The sequence below is a fragment of the Merops nubicus genome, unplaced genomic scaffold (genome assembly GCF_000691845.1).
Source record: "Merops nubicus isolate BGI_N331 unplaced genomic scaffold, ASM69184v1 scaffold6128, whole genome shotgun sequence".
NCBI lineage: Eukaryota > Metazoa > Chordata > Aves > Coraciiformes > Meropidae > Merops > Merops nubicus.
This window is the reverse complement of record NW_008627678.1, coordinates 78,845-94,458: the sequence shown is the minus strand read 5'-3', so window position 1 is coordinate 94,458 and position 15,614 is coordinate 78,845. Positions and strand designations below refer to the sequence as shown.

Here is a 15,614-nt window from a genome sequence, read left to right as displayed (position 1 = left end):
GCACTGATAATGGGAAAGGAACCTTTGTATTTACAGATTTCTGGTGCAAATCCAACATAGTCCGAGTACAGTCAAATGCTGCAGTATGGTTGGTGTCCCACTCTTATTTACTATTTATATCAGGGAAACTTCAATGAATTACAGTCGTAAACTAGGGCCCACATTGTCACTGCATATGCAGAAGAGAAAAAGTTGTCCTTACTCCAGAATTTATTTTTTTTTCCTACAATCTCCATGTGGAATGAGCTAGGAGACTCAGTACTCTTTGAACTAAGCAGTGTTCTTGATTAGCTGAGATGGGTGATTTATTAATTGTTTCTAATCAAAGCACTTACAATGGGAAACCTACTGGCAGCCTATAGGAACTCTTTCCTTCACCTTCTCTTTAGACGAGAATTTGTTGAATTGTATCTTAAATTAGCTTGTTGGATCCAGGAAGGAACAAAATCCTTATCTGTATTTGTGCATACGTAGCACACGGAGGCTAAATCTTTGTTGAAGTTTGACAGCAGTATCACAATACTAACAACCCCAACCTCACCGTGTGTCCAAGACAGATGAAAGACTTTTTCTGCACCCCATGTCTCTCCCGGTTTCCCAGGTTCTTGAAATGCTGTGTTTATGCCTTGCTGACAGCCAGGAGGCCCTATGAATAACTTGGGGGACATTATCAAATCTGGTGAAAATGCATGGAAGTCTAAAACTTTCCCTTTTTGGATACATTTTCCTGTGAAAATTTTCACAGTCTTGAGGAGAGGGGAAGGAGTAATTTCCAAGTTTTCAGCAGCTGTTTGAATTTGGCTAAGTTGCAGTGAAAAGAAACATGCTTTGTTGAACTTTGAAGAAAGAATACTTATTTTTTCTTTCCAAGCAAAAGAACTATTGCAAAAAGTATCCACAGAATGTTTTAAAGAAGCCTAAATTGTTTTATTAAGCACTGTGGTTATTAGCCATGTGAACAATGTTTGGAGCATGTACACTGTCACTGGATGACTAGCAGCTGACACATCAAAGTGATGGAGCCTCTCTATCGTGAGCGATTTATACCTTCAGTTCCCTGAAAACTTCATTTACCTAGTTTAGACCTTTACAGAGAAGATTCTCTCTGGCAAATCCTGTGTATAATGAATGCTGCCTGGCCATCCTGGTAAAGAATCTCATGCTTTTCTCCTTTCCCATAGCTGAGCCTTATAAGGGACCTGTGCTTGCTGCTTCCCCAGTGCTTTTGAGGGACACTTCTCCACGTGGTTATAGCTGCCCTTGGCTGAGGTAACTGGTAGGGCCAGAGGTGCAGGGGTCTCAGGTGCACCCTGAAGACTTTCTGTGCCCAAATTTCCAGTAGAATAAAAAGCTGAGGTTGAAATCTGGTTTACTGCAAAAACAGATTTTGCTGTTGGTGCCTATAGAATTATTTCAGGTGTGGCTGTTTCTTCTTCTGTCACTCTGTGGCACTTCTTGCAGTTCCATCTTTAAGAAATGTTGGTGTTATGTAAACAAAAATCATGGAAGTTGGCCTAGTTTCCACATCAGGATTTAGTAATGGTCATTCCCTCCAGTTGCTCTCTGACTTCTGCTTTGGTTGAGCTATTTTTTGTCTTGGTGCTACATTTCCACTTGTACTAGTTGGGTTTTGATGTTCTATGGCACATGGAAGTAAGGCATTTTCTGTGATAGTGCCCAGCATTACTGACGTTCCTTTTGGGCCAATAAACTTATTTTCTCTGAATACAACTTTTCAATGTTATCAGCTTCCCGGTCCAGTTTGCAGTAACTTTTCCTCCATAGGTAAAGGCACCTGGAGTCTGCAGGTGATTTCAGATGTTTGAGCACTGATTGCTCTCAGGTTTGCTCAGCTCGTAGGTGTCTGCTTGTTTGGGCTAGTCAGGCAGTGCACGTCACCAGGTAAGGTTTATTCCTACAGCAATTTATGTAAACAAGTCCTCTGATGATAGGGGGATAAAAATGGGCTGAATGTTTATCACTGCATACTTGTGGGCAACAGAGAACCTGAAAAATGTTACCATTATACTAAACTATTTGTGTTTACACCTTCAATACCTGTTTGTTTGTCCATAGAGTTAATAACACCAAATTCTTGAGCAGCAGACATTTATAGCTCTGAAATACGCAGCATATTTGTTTCCTTGGAAAAACTGTAGTATGAAATCACACTCACAAAGAGCTCCTCTTGAACCAATGTGATCAAAAATTGCAAAAATAGTACAGAGCAATATACTAATAACAGTTGAGTTGAAATCTACCACTGTTCACAAATTTGCATGGGATATAGTGAACGTTTAATCTCAACATCAAGTGTAGAGAAGCATACTTTCCAAATAAAAAACCCCACGTAATTTCAACACTTCAAAATGAAATTTTTCAGATATACTGAAATGTTTTGCTTGACATTTCAAATTGAAAAGGGCTAAATTGCCTGCAAACAGAACCACATATTTTATTACTGTGTAATATGAAACCTGAACTATGATGATTTCAGCAAGCAGGTAAGATCTGCAACAATGGGATTTACATTTTCCCTATCAAATAAATCCAAATGAATCACCTGCAGTGATTTTAGATTTTTGACTATAAGTCAGGTTGTTCTGGTTAATTTAAAATGATAGGCTTTTATTTAATGAAGATAGCCTCTCTGGTTCTACTGATTTCTCTCCTCTCTCTCTCTTTGTTGTTGTTGTTGTTTTTGTTGTTGTTTTAATTCAGGTATTCAAAGCCAAGAGTCCCTTATTGTCCACATCTATTCCAAGCACTCTCCAGTTTACCATTAAGGAAGAACTTTTGTGTGTTTCCTCAATTATTGTGACTGTTTTACCAGACCTTGATTGGCAGCAAGAAAAGACATATGCAGACTCTAAGGGTCATTATTAAATAGTTGTTCAAGCCTCCAGAAACCTTCAGAAGCCTGGAAAAATTAAATTGCATGCTCCAGTGCTCTGAGATTTGATTTCCACTTCCCAAACCCCCTTCCAATGATGAATCATGCAGCTTAAAAACACACTTTGTAAAAGGAAGAAAAGATGAGAAAGTTATGAACATAATCAAAAACTAGCTAGCCTTTCCCAAAGTATAAATATAATTGTGCTAAATGCCACACTTTAATTTCTCGGGAAGTTAGTTGCAGGACAGCAGGCTGCTTCCCACCCATACTCCAAAATTGTGGGTTGAATGGATCTCTTTGGGCACAGCTTTAACACAGAAAATAGTGTTTCTCTTCCACATTGATAAGAATAGATGTTGTGCTGATCCCTGAACAGGGGTAAGGGGGAGAAGTCTCATCTTCTTTCCACAGCTTTTCTTTCCTGCAGTGTCTCTGCTACTGTCTCAGCTCTAGGATATGGCAGAGGTGTGAACTGGGGACTGTTCAAGTTATTTGTCTTGTAGTCATACTTTGTTCTGTGATTGCAAAATGTCAGTGTCCTATTGCAGGACCAGTGCTCCTGGACCCTCATATGGGGCAGAGAGTTTGGTGGGATGAGACTGACTGGTAACCAAAGAAGAGGGGCTGGTGGCTCCAGGAGGAGCAAGGAGACCCTTTGTTGAAGAGAAAATACTATATGACATTTGTAGATGTATTTCCTTTTGTCTTCCTCTTTAAAAGCAGCTCTACAAAACACAACGCCTCTTTCTCTCTGCTCTCTCTACTCACTGAAGAGCTGAAGAGGAAAATAAGAAAAAGACAACCAGCACAGACCTCTGAACAACAAACATGGGCCTGCACTCTTGCTGGGAGAGGTGCTTTATCTTAGCTTGGCAGCTGTACCACCTCCCATCTCCAGGACATGGGGGGTGGGTTGCAGTTTCCCAAGAAGCAGTCTGCCCACTGTGGGTCCTTGCTGAATGTCTTGTCATCTTTCTATCTGTGATGGCAACCAAACCAGGGCCATGCTTCCCTGCCCGTGTCTCTCCCCACAAGCACACCTTGTTGAATGCAAGGAATAAGGAAACCTTGATGAGGTTGTAAAGCCTCTTTAGCTAGTCATGATCTGAAAAATGACCTCACCAACCTTTAAGTGAGTTGGTAAATTTTAAACTGGATCAGTTACCTAGATTGGTATAGGAAGAAGTAGGAGGCAGAAAAGCCCCCACCCAGTAACAGCTGAGGCTGATACTGGGCTGAACTATCTCTTTAACATCTTGAGGAGAAACCCTTGTCTAGTCCTGTTTATGGCTTTGCTGCTGGAAAGGACTGAGAACTAAATAAATAGCAAAAGCTCTTGTGGTGTATGTGCCGCTGATACAATGGGTGTCCTCATCAAGGAGGTTTATACAAATGCTTTTTTGTTTATCATAATTTAGAAATCGGAAAACTGCTTTTGATCTGGAACCTGTGATTTGAGAAAAACCTTTCTGTCTGGTCTCATTGCAGTCATATGAATAACGTATGGGAAGTTAGTAGATTGGAAAATTATCTTGGATTTCATTTCTTTGCCTCTTGCTGTCTTGGTTTGAAAAGAAGTTTTGGGTTTTCTGTCAGTATGTTTGCCTGTACATGGGAAAATCTTAAATAAATAAAATCAGATGAAATATAAAACCAGAGATTTCTTTTGTTTGCTTTCAATAAAAAGAAAATCAGAATATAATGTTCTTGCCTGGAAATAAAAACTGCCTTATAACAGCTCCTTGAGTTAAGTTGGAGTCCAGTACAGAAAAGAACTTGCAGATACTTGCACTCATCACTTTTCTTTACTTTTTCAGAAAGAGGCTGTTTGCTGGCATGAAGATGAAGAAAAAGAAAAAAGGCGAGAAAGGGTTGACTATTACAAACAAAGATGCACTGGGTAAGGCTTTAAAAATTGACACTGCAACTGGGAAGAGCAGATGTGGGATTATACACATGATTTACACATAAATTATACAACTTACATCTAATTTCATGTGAACTCATTTGACTTGTGTCTTAGTGCTCAGTATTGATCAAATGAGTAGTAAACTCCTTTTCACTCCCAAGTAAACAAAGCTGATTCTTTTTGCATTAACTGTTTTGTTAAGTCCACCTTCAGATTTTGTGAGTTCAGACTGCTGTGTATCTGGCAGAGTAAAAGAAAAATATCGGCCTGACTCTTCCCATAGAGAGATGATACAGTTTTGATTTACTATTTTGTTTTTTAAGTACTCTAGAGCTTAGGGCAGACAATACCGACTACTACAAGCCCATCATCAAACAACATGCTCTAGAGTAAACAGGATATGAGATGCTACAGATGCAAAGCTATGGGCAGATGCAAAGCTATGGGCAGATGCTGTTGCCTCGAGGGCTGAAAATCAGGCTATGCCTACATGGATACTCCTTCCCTGTGTTCTAGGGAGGCTGGACAATAGCCAGAGGGGCAGGCAGGGAGCATCTATGAGGCTGCTAGTGGAGGAACCTTCGTAGAACTAGCTCATGCCTGGCTGCCTATCAACACAAGCAAAAATTGTCTCTGTCTGTACCTATCTGGTGGTTTGTCTTGGAGAAAGGGCTTGTGGAAGCCAGTCAAAAAAGCAATATTTGGACCTGTTGAGAGCTATCTAATTGAGTTTTACTGTACAGTGGATGGTCCTTTGCTATCATTTCCAGTTTCTAAACATCCCTCAACTGACCATACCTTTGCAAAGAGGCAAAGGAGCACTATTACAACTCCTTGTCTAGTTTTCTGGTGGGAACACAGTGCTGTAGGTTGCAGCTGTGTTGCAGAAAATGCTCTTGGATGCATTTCCTTTCATCTGATGCCAGGTCATCCATTAGGCTACTTAAGCCCTTGCGTATTCACGGGCAAGTCATCTTTACTGTTGCACATGCCACTTGACATGTTCTAGACCAAAAATAAATCACATCCAGAGTCACCAAACATTTCTTGCTTATAAATGTGGTTATTGGAATGGACTACAGGCACCTAGATTTTAAACTTTCACCTAAGCATACAGGCCCTTTCCCAAGGCAGTTGTTGAACACAGACATGCTCAGCAAGGGGCAGAGATGCTGGCAGGACTTCTGATAGACAAGGAAGACAAAACACAGCAGTGTGCAAAGGGCTTTTCTGGCCAAATATAGATGTGTATATCTAAGCTAGTTGCTGAGATTGTCTTTAAGGTCAGAAAATAAGATAAGCACTTCTTGAAGCAATTTTTTTCATCTGAGTATAACTCTCTACAAGAGATCCCATGAATTGTGCTCTTCAACACTTTTTCTGTCCCGGGCCTTCCAGTTCATCATCTCTTTGAAGAGAGAAGGTGAAAGTTGATTTCTGAGCTAGGCTCTGCTTTGGTCGCTTGGAAGGGACCGAAGTGTGTCAAACCGTTACAACGAAGCACAGCTGGCAGGCTCACTGCTGCAAAGGAACACGTGCAAAACCCAGCAATAATCTGTCCCACGGCCTTTCTAGCAGATGAGAGATGGGGCAGTCAAATGCAACTAGTGTGCACGTGCCTGTGGTGGGAGCATATAGGATGAAGAGAGCAACTACAGCCACAATTTATACGATATACGATTTTGCATGGGAGGGGAGCTCCTGCTGTAGCCTATACTGCTCAGTACAAACCACTGCTCTATCTCTAACTATGATACCCGCATAAATAAAGCATTCAGTTCATGCTGATGAATTCACCACTCTGTTCCAAGTTAGCTTTTTGCTAGTAGAAATCAGAGGTGGATTTTACTTTCTTGATTGTTTTCTTCATCAGGTGATCACGATGAAAGCGGAAATCTACACCATAACACTCTTGTAAGACAAGAAGAGGGAGAGGAAGACCTAATGAACAGCAATGCACTGTCCAGTGCTTTTGGATCCTTAAGCCCAAAGAGGAGAAGGTGCTTCTTGTTGTTCCTTACCTAACATCCCCCAAAACACCCTTTCCATCCTTCTTAGGAATGGTATTGTTCTAGGACAATATATCTGCTGACAGAAAATCCATTTGCTGACAGCAGTGACCCCCTTCACTCCTGCTCTCTTACATGACAGAGTGGGTGTACTTGTCAGCAAAATGTTATTAGGTCCAGACAGATTGTCATCAGATGCTATCCAGTGCAGGGAGAGATTGAAATTGATGCTGAGAGTGCCTCAACTGTGCTAATGAATGCTGCTAATGAAAATAAGCCAAAGGGGGACAGCAATCTTTATAGCCAAGAGCTTGTGGAGTTGTTTTTTCATACAAGGAAGGAATGGAGTTAGCTTTGAGGGGATCAACAAGTGAAAGCATTCCCATGCATGGCAGTCACATTTCCCTATTACCAAGCATAGGAGAAAGACAGAGATGGTCTGTGCTGATGAAATCAAGTCTAACAGTTCACAACAAAGCTACCTGCCATAAGCAATGTTTGTATAGAAATGAGAAGTCTTTCCAATATGTGTTCAAGTACCGGCTCTTGCCTATATATGTCCAATGGCCTGTTTTGTCATTTAAACAGGGCAAAGCTGGTGACCAGAATTCACGAAGAGGAGATGAAATCCCAGAACTACCAGGTGAGCAGGGGGTGATGGCCCTTATGCACCTGTGAAATCCCTATTGAGGCTGGGCATGACCTCAGGAGTGCACGTGATGCCCTTGTGCCCCACAGATTGCCATCACCGTCATCGAGGCCAGGCAGCTGGTGGGTGAGAACATTGACCCTGTGGTGATCATTGAGATAGGTGATGAGAAGAAGCAAACGACAGTGAAGGAAGGCACAAATGCCCCTTTTTACAATGAGGTAGGTGCTTTCTTTTGAAGGAGGCACTTTCTTCAATGGCTTTGGGTGACCTCCACCACTTGGTAGCTCAAGAGGGGATGAGCTAAGTTTTTAGCACCTGCCTATTTGAGGAGGGAGGTCTGTCCAGGAGCTGTATGAGTTTCAAGCTTGGCCAAGCATCAGCAATAGCTCCCTTGGGTTTAGCTATATTTGCTCTTTCTCTCCTCAAGTCTGTTCATCCTGTTCCCCACCCCGTCCATCACATCCTGCCCTACTGCCACTGCCTCTGCATTCCTTCAAATGATCCCATTTGGGAACTATGTATAAACTACCACTCTAACCTCCCTTTTCTGCTGTTTCAGCCTTTGCCTGATATGTTTGTCCCAGATGGTGACAGATAAGACCAGTTCCCAAAACCATCTAATCCTTTGGGTTTCCTTCCTTGTGCCTCCTGTCCCTTCTGACAATACCTTCTGATGTGGAGTGAGGGCCATGGGCATTTGTGAGGTGCATTTCTGTGCAGCCATGCAAGGAGGAGAGTAGAAAGCAGGTCTAGGCCACAGCAGACACAAGCCAAAGAGCTTACTTTGAGTTTTGCTGTGTCCACTGCCACCTCCCCAGCACCCCCAGTGTCTCACCAGGGCTGACCATGCTGCTGACAACACAAAGATGATTCTGATCTGCTGTCCCCTTTTCCCACAGTACTTTTTGTTTGATTTCATTGGACCTCAGGTGTTCCTGTTTGACAAAATAATCAACATCTCTGTAAGTACCTAGGAAAGCTTAGCACTGTAAGAAAAGGTCACTGTTGTTTGTGTCACTTTGGCTCTGAATGGTTCTTCTTAATGTAATTAAAAAAAAAAAAAAAAAGAGGTAATTATAGGTACCAAGAGTGCTATAAAGTCAGCATGAAGTATAAGAAAGAGAAAGGAGAGGGGAGAGATAAAGCAGGAAAGGCATCTGGCAATGATTTGAAGGAACATAACCCTAAAGGAAGATTAAGTGTGCATTTTCAGGGACACTCATTGTTGGTTTGACAATCTAAAAGGTAGAATGAGAAAATTCAGCTCAGTTAACCCTTGTCAGCATTTTTTTCATTCCTCTAATTTTCAAGCTTCCATTTGTTTCAAATTGCTGAGTTGAAATTTCTGGCTTATCTAAGTTCCTCAGATTAGACTGTTTCAAACTCTCCAGATACCTTGCCCTCAGCAGCAGCTCTTGGGCTGTCTGGGACTGTCCATGGCTGGTTGCTGTCCGCATGGGAGTGGGCTCCAAGCACTCAGTGTGGCTTTCACTGCTTGCTGCAGGCAAAGTCACAGTGAAGCTGTGTGAGATCTCAGAAGTGCCCCAATGGAAAACACACATGCTCTTAGACCTGGGACATTAGATAATGATTTGCAGTTTGGAAGGCCAAGTTTATGGAGCCATGCATATTCTTTTATCTGAGGCTCGTCACCACATTTAACAAAGATGCTAAGGAATTAAGGAAGATCTCATGAGACTTTGGACAGTACTGTATTGGTATTACTTAGAAATAGCACAAGCTCTGCCCTTCCTGAGCTTTTTCTTTGCATTTCTACTGTGAAAGTCCCACCACTTGGCAAGAGAAATGATTAGTGAATTGTTGTCTTAGAAAAGGTTTTTTTCCCTTGAAGTACTTTGTCCATTTCAGAAAAGTACATCAGGAAAGGATGTGTGCTGGTTGTGCTTGACAGAGACAGGTAGTGAAACTATAGGAGACACCTTTGCAAAACCTCATAGAGGTGTTCACTGTATACCTGCGTTACTGAGCTGAGGATAAATTGACTCTTCCCAGCTACACAAATAAAAGTCATTCCTTTATACATGGCCAGATGGAAAACCAGGTTTTCAATACTGGTAGTAAATTGACAATCTGAATCCTAAGCTCCAACTCAAATCCATTATATCACCTGCACAGCTCAAATATATGAAATTCATACCTACATAAGGTATCTGCAGGTCTGACCTTTACTTACCCCAGAGGATGGAGTTACTACAGGCTGACAACAACCCACCTTTTTCCTGGGAGTAGACACCACCTCACTGTTATGACTTACATACAGTGTATGGCCCTTATATGTGTTTGACATGGTTAGTATCAGCATAGTACTGAGGCATTGACTTGTGAGCTGCTGATGCTCAGAGGTGTATAGTTATTTTTTTCTAAGATATGGCCAGTCTTTCTTTCACATTCTTTTGATAAGGATTACATATATCCAGTGGTGGAAGGGAGAGTGCCAGCTTTCTGAGTGTGTTGGGGGTATGGGGAAATGTGTCATCACTACCTGCTCTAAATCTGCAGAGTTTCATCAGGCATAGCAAACTTATATGATTTATAGCTGGTGAAGACAGAACACTAAGAAATTAAAGGTTTTCTAGATAAAAATGACTTACACCACCAACAAAACCAAAACCTAACCCAGTTCAGTGCTCATGTATGCTACTACAAACAGAGATTCATTACCTTGCAAGACAGTTCTGGAGAATGCAATACATCAGGGGATTAGAAACAAATAGAGAAGCTACGTGTACAAGCAGTGTAGGAAACCCTGGAGGATGGAAAGTTTCACAGCACTCACTTATCATGAATCTCACTGAAGGAGAAACCAAGATTGGAAGCCTTCATTTGCAGTGATCATTCATTCACTGAAATTGCTTAATTTGCAAAAAACTTGTCTGCATATGGAAGCACAAGGGAAACAAAAAAGATTAGTGCCATTTTCCATCAGTTCAGCAGTTATTCTAGCTGTATTCAAAACATACATTTGAAGGGAAAATGAGATTTTCAGTTTCTTAGCACCTGCTAATTAGATTTTTTCTTCATTAACATCTTACAGTGCACCCCAGCAACCTTGTAGCAATGCCATAGGAAAACTGAGATGCCCTTTTTGTGCTAACCCTGTATCTCCAGTACTAAAATACTGCTCAGTTTAATACTGTGTGTGCTTGTCTCATTCAGAAAATCTGAAGAAAATCCTTGTCATCTATATAGTCAATCAAGTGTGAAAAGACACAAACCTTTAATTAGATACCATACATATACATTAGAAAAAATACACTTTAAAAAAAAAAAAGTTCCAGGAAATATGCAGAGCATTTAACAGAAACAGTGAGTTATTACCTCAACAGTTAAAAGCAACATGTGTACTACAGGGAAGGGAAACCCCCATCATTTCAGTGGGAACAAGGGACATTTACCCAGCAAATCTCAAGAATGGAGAAGATGGGTCCATTGATTTGGGCAAGCTCCTGTTCCCATGTAGTTCCTCCAAAGCTGTAATTTTGCCTGGCTTCAGGATGAAACTCATCAGTTTTCATGGCTTATTCCCCACCCTTTTGTGCCCTGGTCCAAGCTCATAGGAGTGAGGGTCCAGTGCTGTGATGGGACCTGGCAGCATCAGAGACTGAAGAAAAGTGAACCTGTGCGTGAAGCGTTGGCTTCACACTGTCTCCTCTCCCACGTGGAAGCTGCTTAATTTTTAAGCTTTAATAGCAGAATAAAATAGAAGTGCTCCTTTGTCTGCTCCTGATTTTTCAGCCCTAGAAGCTCCTTCCATGTTGGAGTGAGGAATTATCAAGGACAACTGAGTGTATTTCCTAAATCATAGGGGCACAGTAGCCCCAGGCCTCTAATGGGGAATGACGTTACGTTACAACTAGAAGACTCATGAGTTTTCTGGTAGATATTGATGAAAGTGTCAGTGATCTTTACTTTGGAACATATGTCTCCCAGTCCTGAAGAAAAATGCACAAAAAGAAGTTTCATGGTAAATCCAATGCAAAATCACAGAAATCTTGTATCCCTGTCCAGGATGTGTAGGTCCAGAGCCAGGGTACAACGTTTGCCAGATTGCTAAAATGCTCTCAAAGGTGTAGCTGTTTAACTCCAACATTTAGATTTAGCTTCTGTGGACATGGGCTTAGTTTCTCTTTGCAGTTTAGCCAAGGTGTTCCGGACAATTCAGCCTGCTTTCAGAAGCTTTTCCACAACCAAGGAATTGGTTTCAAAATTTTAAGTTATTCTGACACCAGGTGAGATACATTTTTTTGAAAAATATGGTTCTAGAGCAAATCTTCCTTTAGAAGATGTTGCTAGCCTCTCCTTTGTCTGTAAAGTTAAGCACACACATACATATATTTGAAAACCAGACAGGAAAGTACATAAATCCAGGAATCATGACAAAGGAAAATTGTTAATTACATTTGAATCAGATTAGATTAAATTCATTACTTGGCAGGAAGGATAAGACAGACTCGCTGGGGCCTGCTTGCCATCTTATTTACATCTATATCGCTTCTCTGGTTTCATTAATATTGTCTGGGGTAAATCAGAATTGAGTCTCTTGGTTTATGTGCACATTGAAATGTTGCAAAGAAAAATTTTAATTCTTTCTCCTCCGGGTGTAGTCAGTTCTTATGGCAATTCAGCTATTGCACAGAATGTCCAAACAAATAATTAGAAAGAAATAATTAAGCAAGGATAGATAATATAACTGCATTTGCTCTGAAGATGCATCCATCTGATTCCTGCTCTATATAATCCTGGGACCTGGGATGTACCTGTGTGATTCCACTTGGATGTAACCATGTTGGTTTCTAAATTGGCACAATACTGGGTAAGGAACAGATTTCAAATGCTTGCTGTATCTGCTGTGGCTGTGTACACCCAGTTGTGGGTGGTGCTGGACATCACTGCTTATGACTTCTGAACCAAATGTGATCTGTGTTTGGATTGCTCTTTCTTATGCTGGCTGGGAAGAGAGAGAGTGACATTCTTTAAGTGGCCTTTTTCTAACAGGTTATGCACAATAAGCTGATCGGGGGTGTGCTGATAGGCTCCTTTAAAGTAGATCTGGGGACAGTGTATGCTCAGCCAGGTAAGTGGTATGTTTCTCCCCCCCTTTTTTTTGTTAAATGGGACATGAGGCAGAAAGGACAGGAGATGGAGGTACACTGCTTTTCCACTTAGATGCCTGTGATTTATGTCAAAGGGAAAACCTAACAAGGTTTCTGAAAGAGCTATTTTTCTTTTTGGATACTGGAGCACCAGAATATTTTCTGAAAGAGTTCAACACTAAAAAAGCCTTGACATTCTGTCCATTGTTGGGAAGCACTTGTCAAAGATGTTTTTTTCTCTAGGGGGACAGAGTGGGCAGTTGAATGCTCTACAAAACCCAACTTCACTCTTTCATTATAGGGCATCCAAAGCTCTGCCACACATGTTGGGGTAGAAGGGGTGGAGGGAGGGTCAATGGGATGGAACGTGAAAGGAACATTGAGGAGAGCATGAGACTAGAGGAAGAGTAGACTGTCATGGGAGATGGAAAAAGGAGATGACAAAAAGGAGACCATGGACTTACTTGATCTGCTATCTTCAGTTGTCCAGTGCTTTCTGAAGTTTGAAGCTAAGGAAAGATTGCTTATGCCTTCCTTGGCCTGCTTTTACAACCATCCACAAAACCTGTTTCTTTTTCTGTTCCATAATTACTCAAGGACTTTGTCCCTTCCTAGTCTTTGGTAATGAACATATTTAGGCCACTTGCTATAGATGTCACCTATTTACAGAAAAAATATAGTCATCTAGGCCACCCTCTCTTCAGGGCTCCTGCACTAGTCAGTAGAGAGAAATGGTTTGAGTGAAGTGAGCAACCAACGCTTGTACTCAGACTGCGTTAGTCTCTGAATTCTGTCCTGTATTTCCTTCTGGGGGTTTAAGTCTGTCTACCTTTCAGGTCACCAGTTTTGTGACAAGTGGGCCCTTCTCACAGACCCTGCTGACATTAGGACGGGAGCCAAGGGCTACGTGAAGTGTGACATCAGTGTGACTGGGAAAGGTGATGCAATACAAGCTACGCAGAAAACAGCTGACACTGAGGAGCAGATTGAAAAGTACTGCAATAGTTTCTTTTTTACTTCTTTCTTCTTTACTGAGTTCCTCAAGAGTCCTCCGCCCTCCTTTCAGTCCCTTGCTAACTCAGGGCTAATGGCAGGGTAACATTTTGCACTTGGCTCTTCTGATGTGCTCAAAGAGAGTTTTTGCAACTGTCTCAACTAAATTGAAGGGCACGCTAGGGTCACTTCTCTGCAGCTGATAGACTTGACCATGTCCTGTGGCTAAGTGCCAAGTCACCCCTGACAGAAGGTTCATTGATCTGAAACCAGCTAAATATTTCTGAAAAGCAGTGAAGATGAAAAAATGCAAGTAAAAGCTATTCCTCCTCCTCTATCAGATGTGTGTGCATAGATATTTTCCATATCCTTAGATAAACTGGAAACATTCAAGGTCAGGCTGGACAGGGGTCTGGACAACCTGATCTAGTTAAAGTTGTCCCTGCTTACTGCAGATGGGTTGGACTTGATGGCCTTTAAAGATCCCTTCTGACCCAAAGCACACAGTGATTCTATGCTTCCATTATAAACTCAAGTGCAGTAGCATTATCTCTGTAAAAGACAGAAATTCAAGGTGGTAAAGTATGCTGCCAACATACTTGACATTTTCCAGGAGCAATGTTTCTGGTCAGTACTGGACCAAATCCATGGACAGTCATGAAGATGGTGGAGGGCTGGAGTATGTGGTCTAGAGGGAAAGGTGTGTGGTGGCAGGGAGGAGTGGGTTGGTTTCTTGAGCCTTAAGAAGAGCAGGTTAAGAGGTATCTTCTGCATGAAAAGGGCAGAGACAGAGCCTTTTCACAGGAGTACAGTAGAAAGGTGAGAGGCTTTGGACCCAGGTCAGAAAAAGGGGATTTCAGAACTGATACAATTTTTTTTTTTACCTTGAAGGTGGTCAAGTGTAACAGGGACCCAGAGAGAGTGGGGAATCTTCATCCTTGGAGATATTCAGAATTTACTGGACAAGGTCCTGAGCAACCTGATCTAACTGGACCTAGTTCCATATGACATAGACAAGTTTGTTGAGTAATGCTATATCATTTTCTCATGGTAACCAGAAAATGTTTTGGTTTAGATGCAGAAGAAAATTCATATGCCTTTTTGTGTCTTCTCAGGACACAAGTTAACCTGAGATGACAATTTTGTTGGAAAAAATGTCACTTCATTGTCTGAGTTTTCAATTTTAAGGAAATGCCTTCTTTTTTCTCTCAGGAACCTCTTGATCCCCAAAGGCTTTCCATCTGAAAGGCCATGGGCCAGATTTTATGTGAGAATTTACAAAGCAGAAGGACTTCCGAAGATGAACTCTAGCATCATGGCCAATGTCACCAAAGCATTCATAGGCGACAGTAAGGACCTTGTGGATCCCTATGTGGTGGTCATGTTTGCAGGTCAAATGGTAATTGGGATCCTCTTGATCACAAATGTAGGCCTTCTTTTCTGTTAGCTTTACTACAGGCATGTGATTATGTTGATGTCCTTAACTTATAGTTAAATTAAATAAAACACACATTCCTGTTACCAGAAAGAAAATTTTCAGTTCTTAAATTATGTAGGAACAAAGAGATGTAAACATTTAATGCCAGCAGATATAATATCAGCCTCACAGCAGTAGGTTAAAGTTACGCAGCAGGAGAGAAAAGAGAATTCTGTGGATCTGTTACTAATACATCAAGTTAGAAGACAGTGCTTAAGTAAGTGCTACCTATGTTCTGGTCTCCCTAGAATGAAAAAAGAGGGCAGGGCTGAAAGCAGCAAAGATGGTTCAATCTGGATTTTAAGGCTGTTTATCGACTTCTCAATTTCCCTGCTGTAACTCAGGACCCGTGCAGCTTCTGTGGGTAGCAGAAGAGGAAGCATTTGAGTAGACTCTATCTCAGTGTTGTCTAGTTTCATTAGCCCTGGGGCTCCTTCAAGATCAAACGTGGTGCTACAGATTGCTGCCGAGAGGGGCCTTCTGACTTTCATGGCAAAGGAGTGCAATCAAGGTCCAGGAGCCTGGTTCCTTTGGGGTACACCAATGAAACACTGTGTCAGGTAG

General features: G+C 41.6%; 1 protein-coding gene across 1 annotated transcript in view; it reads left to right on the top strand.

Annotated features, from left to right (window-relative positions):
• Positions 1–4,732: 4,732 nt before the first annotated feature.
• Positions 4,733–15,614, top strand: part of FER1L6 (fer-1-like family member 6) — a 63,196-nt gene continuing 52,314 nt past the window's right edge. The window contains exons 1-8 of the mRNA XM_008946405.1: positions 4,733–4,796; positions 6,679–6,805; positions 7,403–7,457; positions 7,553–7,684; positions 8,366–8,428; positions 12,483–12,561; positions 13,417–13,573; positions 14,786–14,972. Of these exons, the coding sequence (XP_008944653.1) occupies positions 4,733–4,796; positions 6,679–6,805; positions 7,403–7,457; positions 7,553–7,684; positions 8,366–8,428; positions 12,483–12,561; positions 13,417–13,573; positions 14,786–14,972 (864 nt within the window). The remainder of the gene's footprint in view (positions 4,797–6,678; positions 6,806–7,402; positions 7,458–7,552; positions 7,685–8,365; positions 8,429–12,482; positions 12,562–13,416; positions 13,574–14,785; positions 14,973–15,614) is intronic.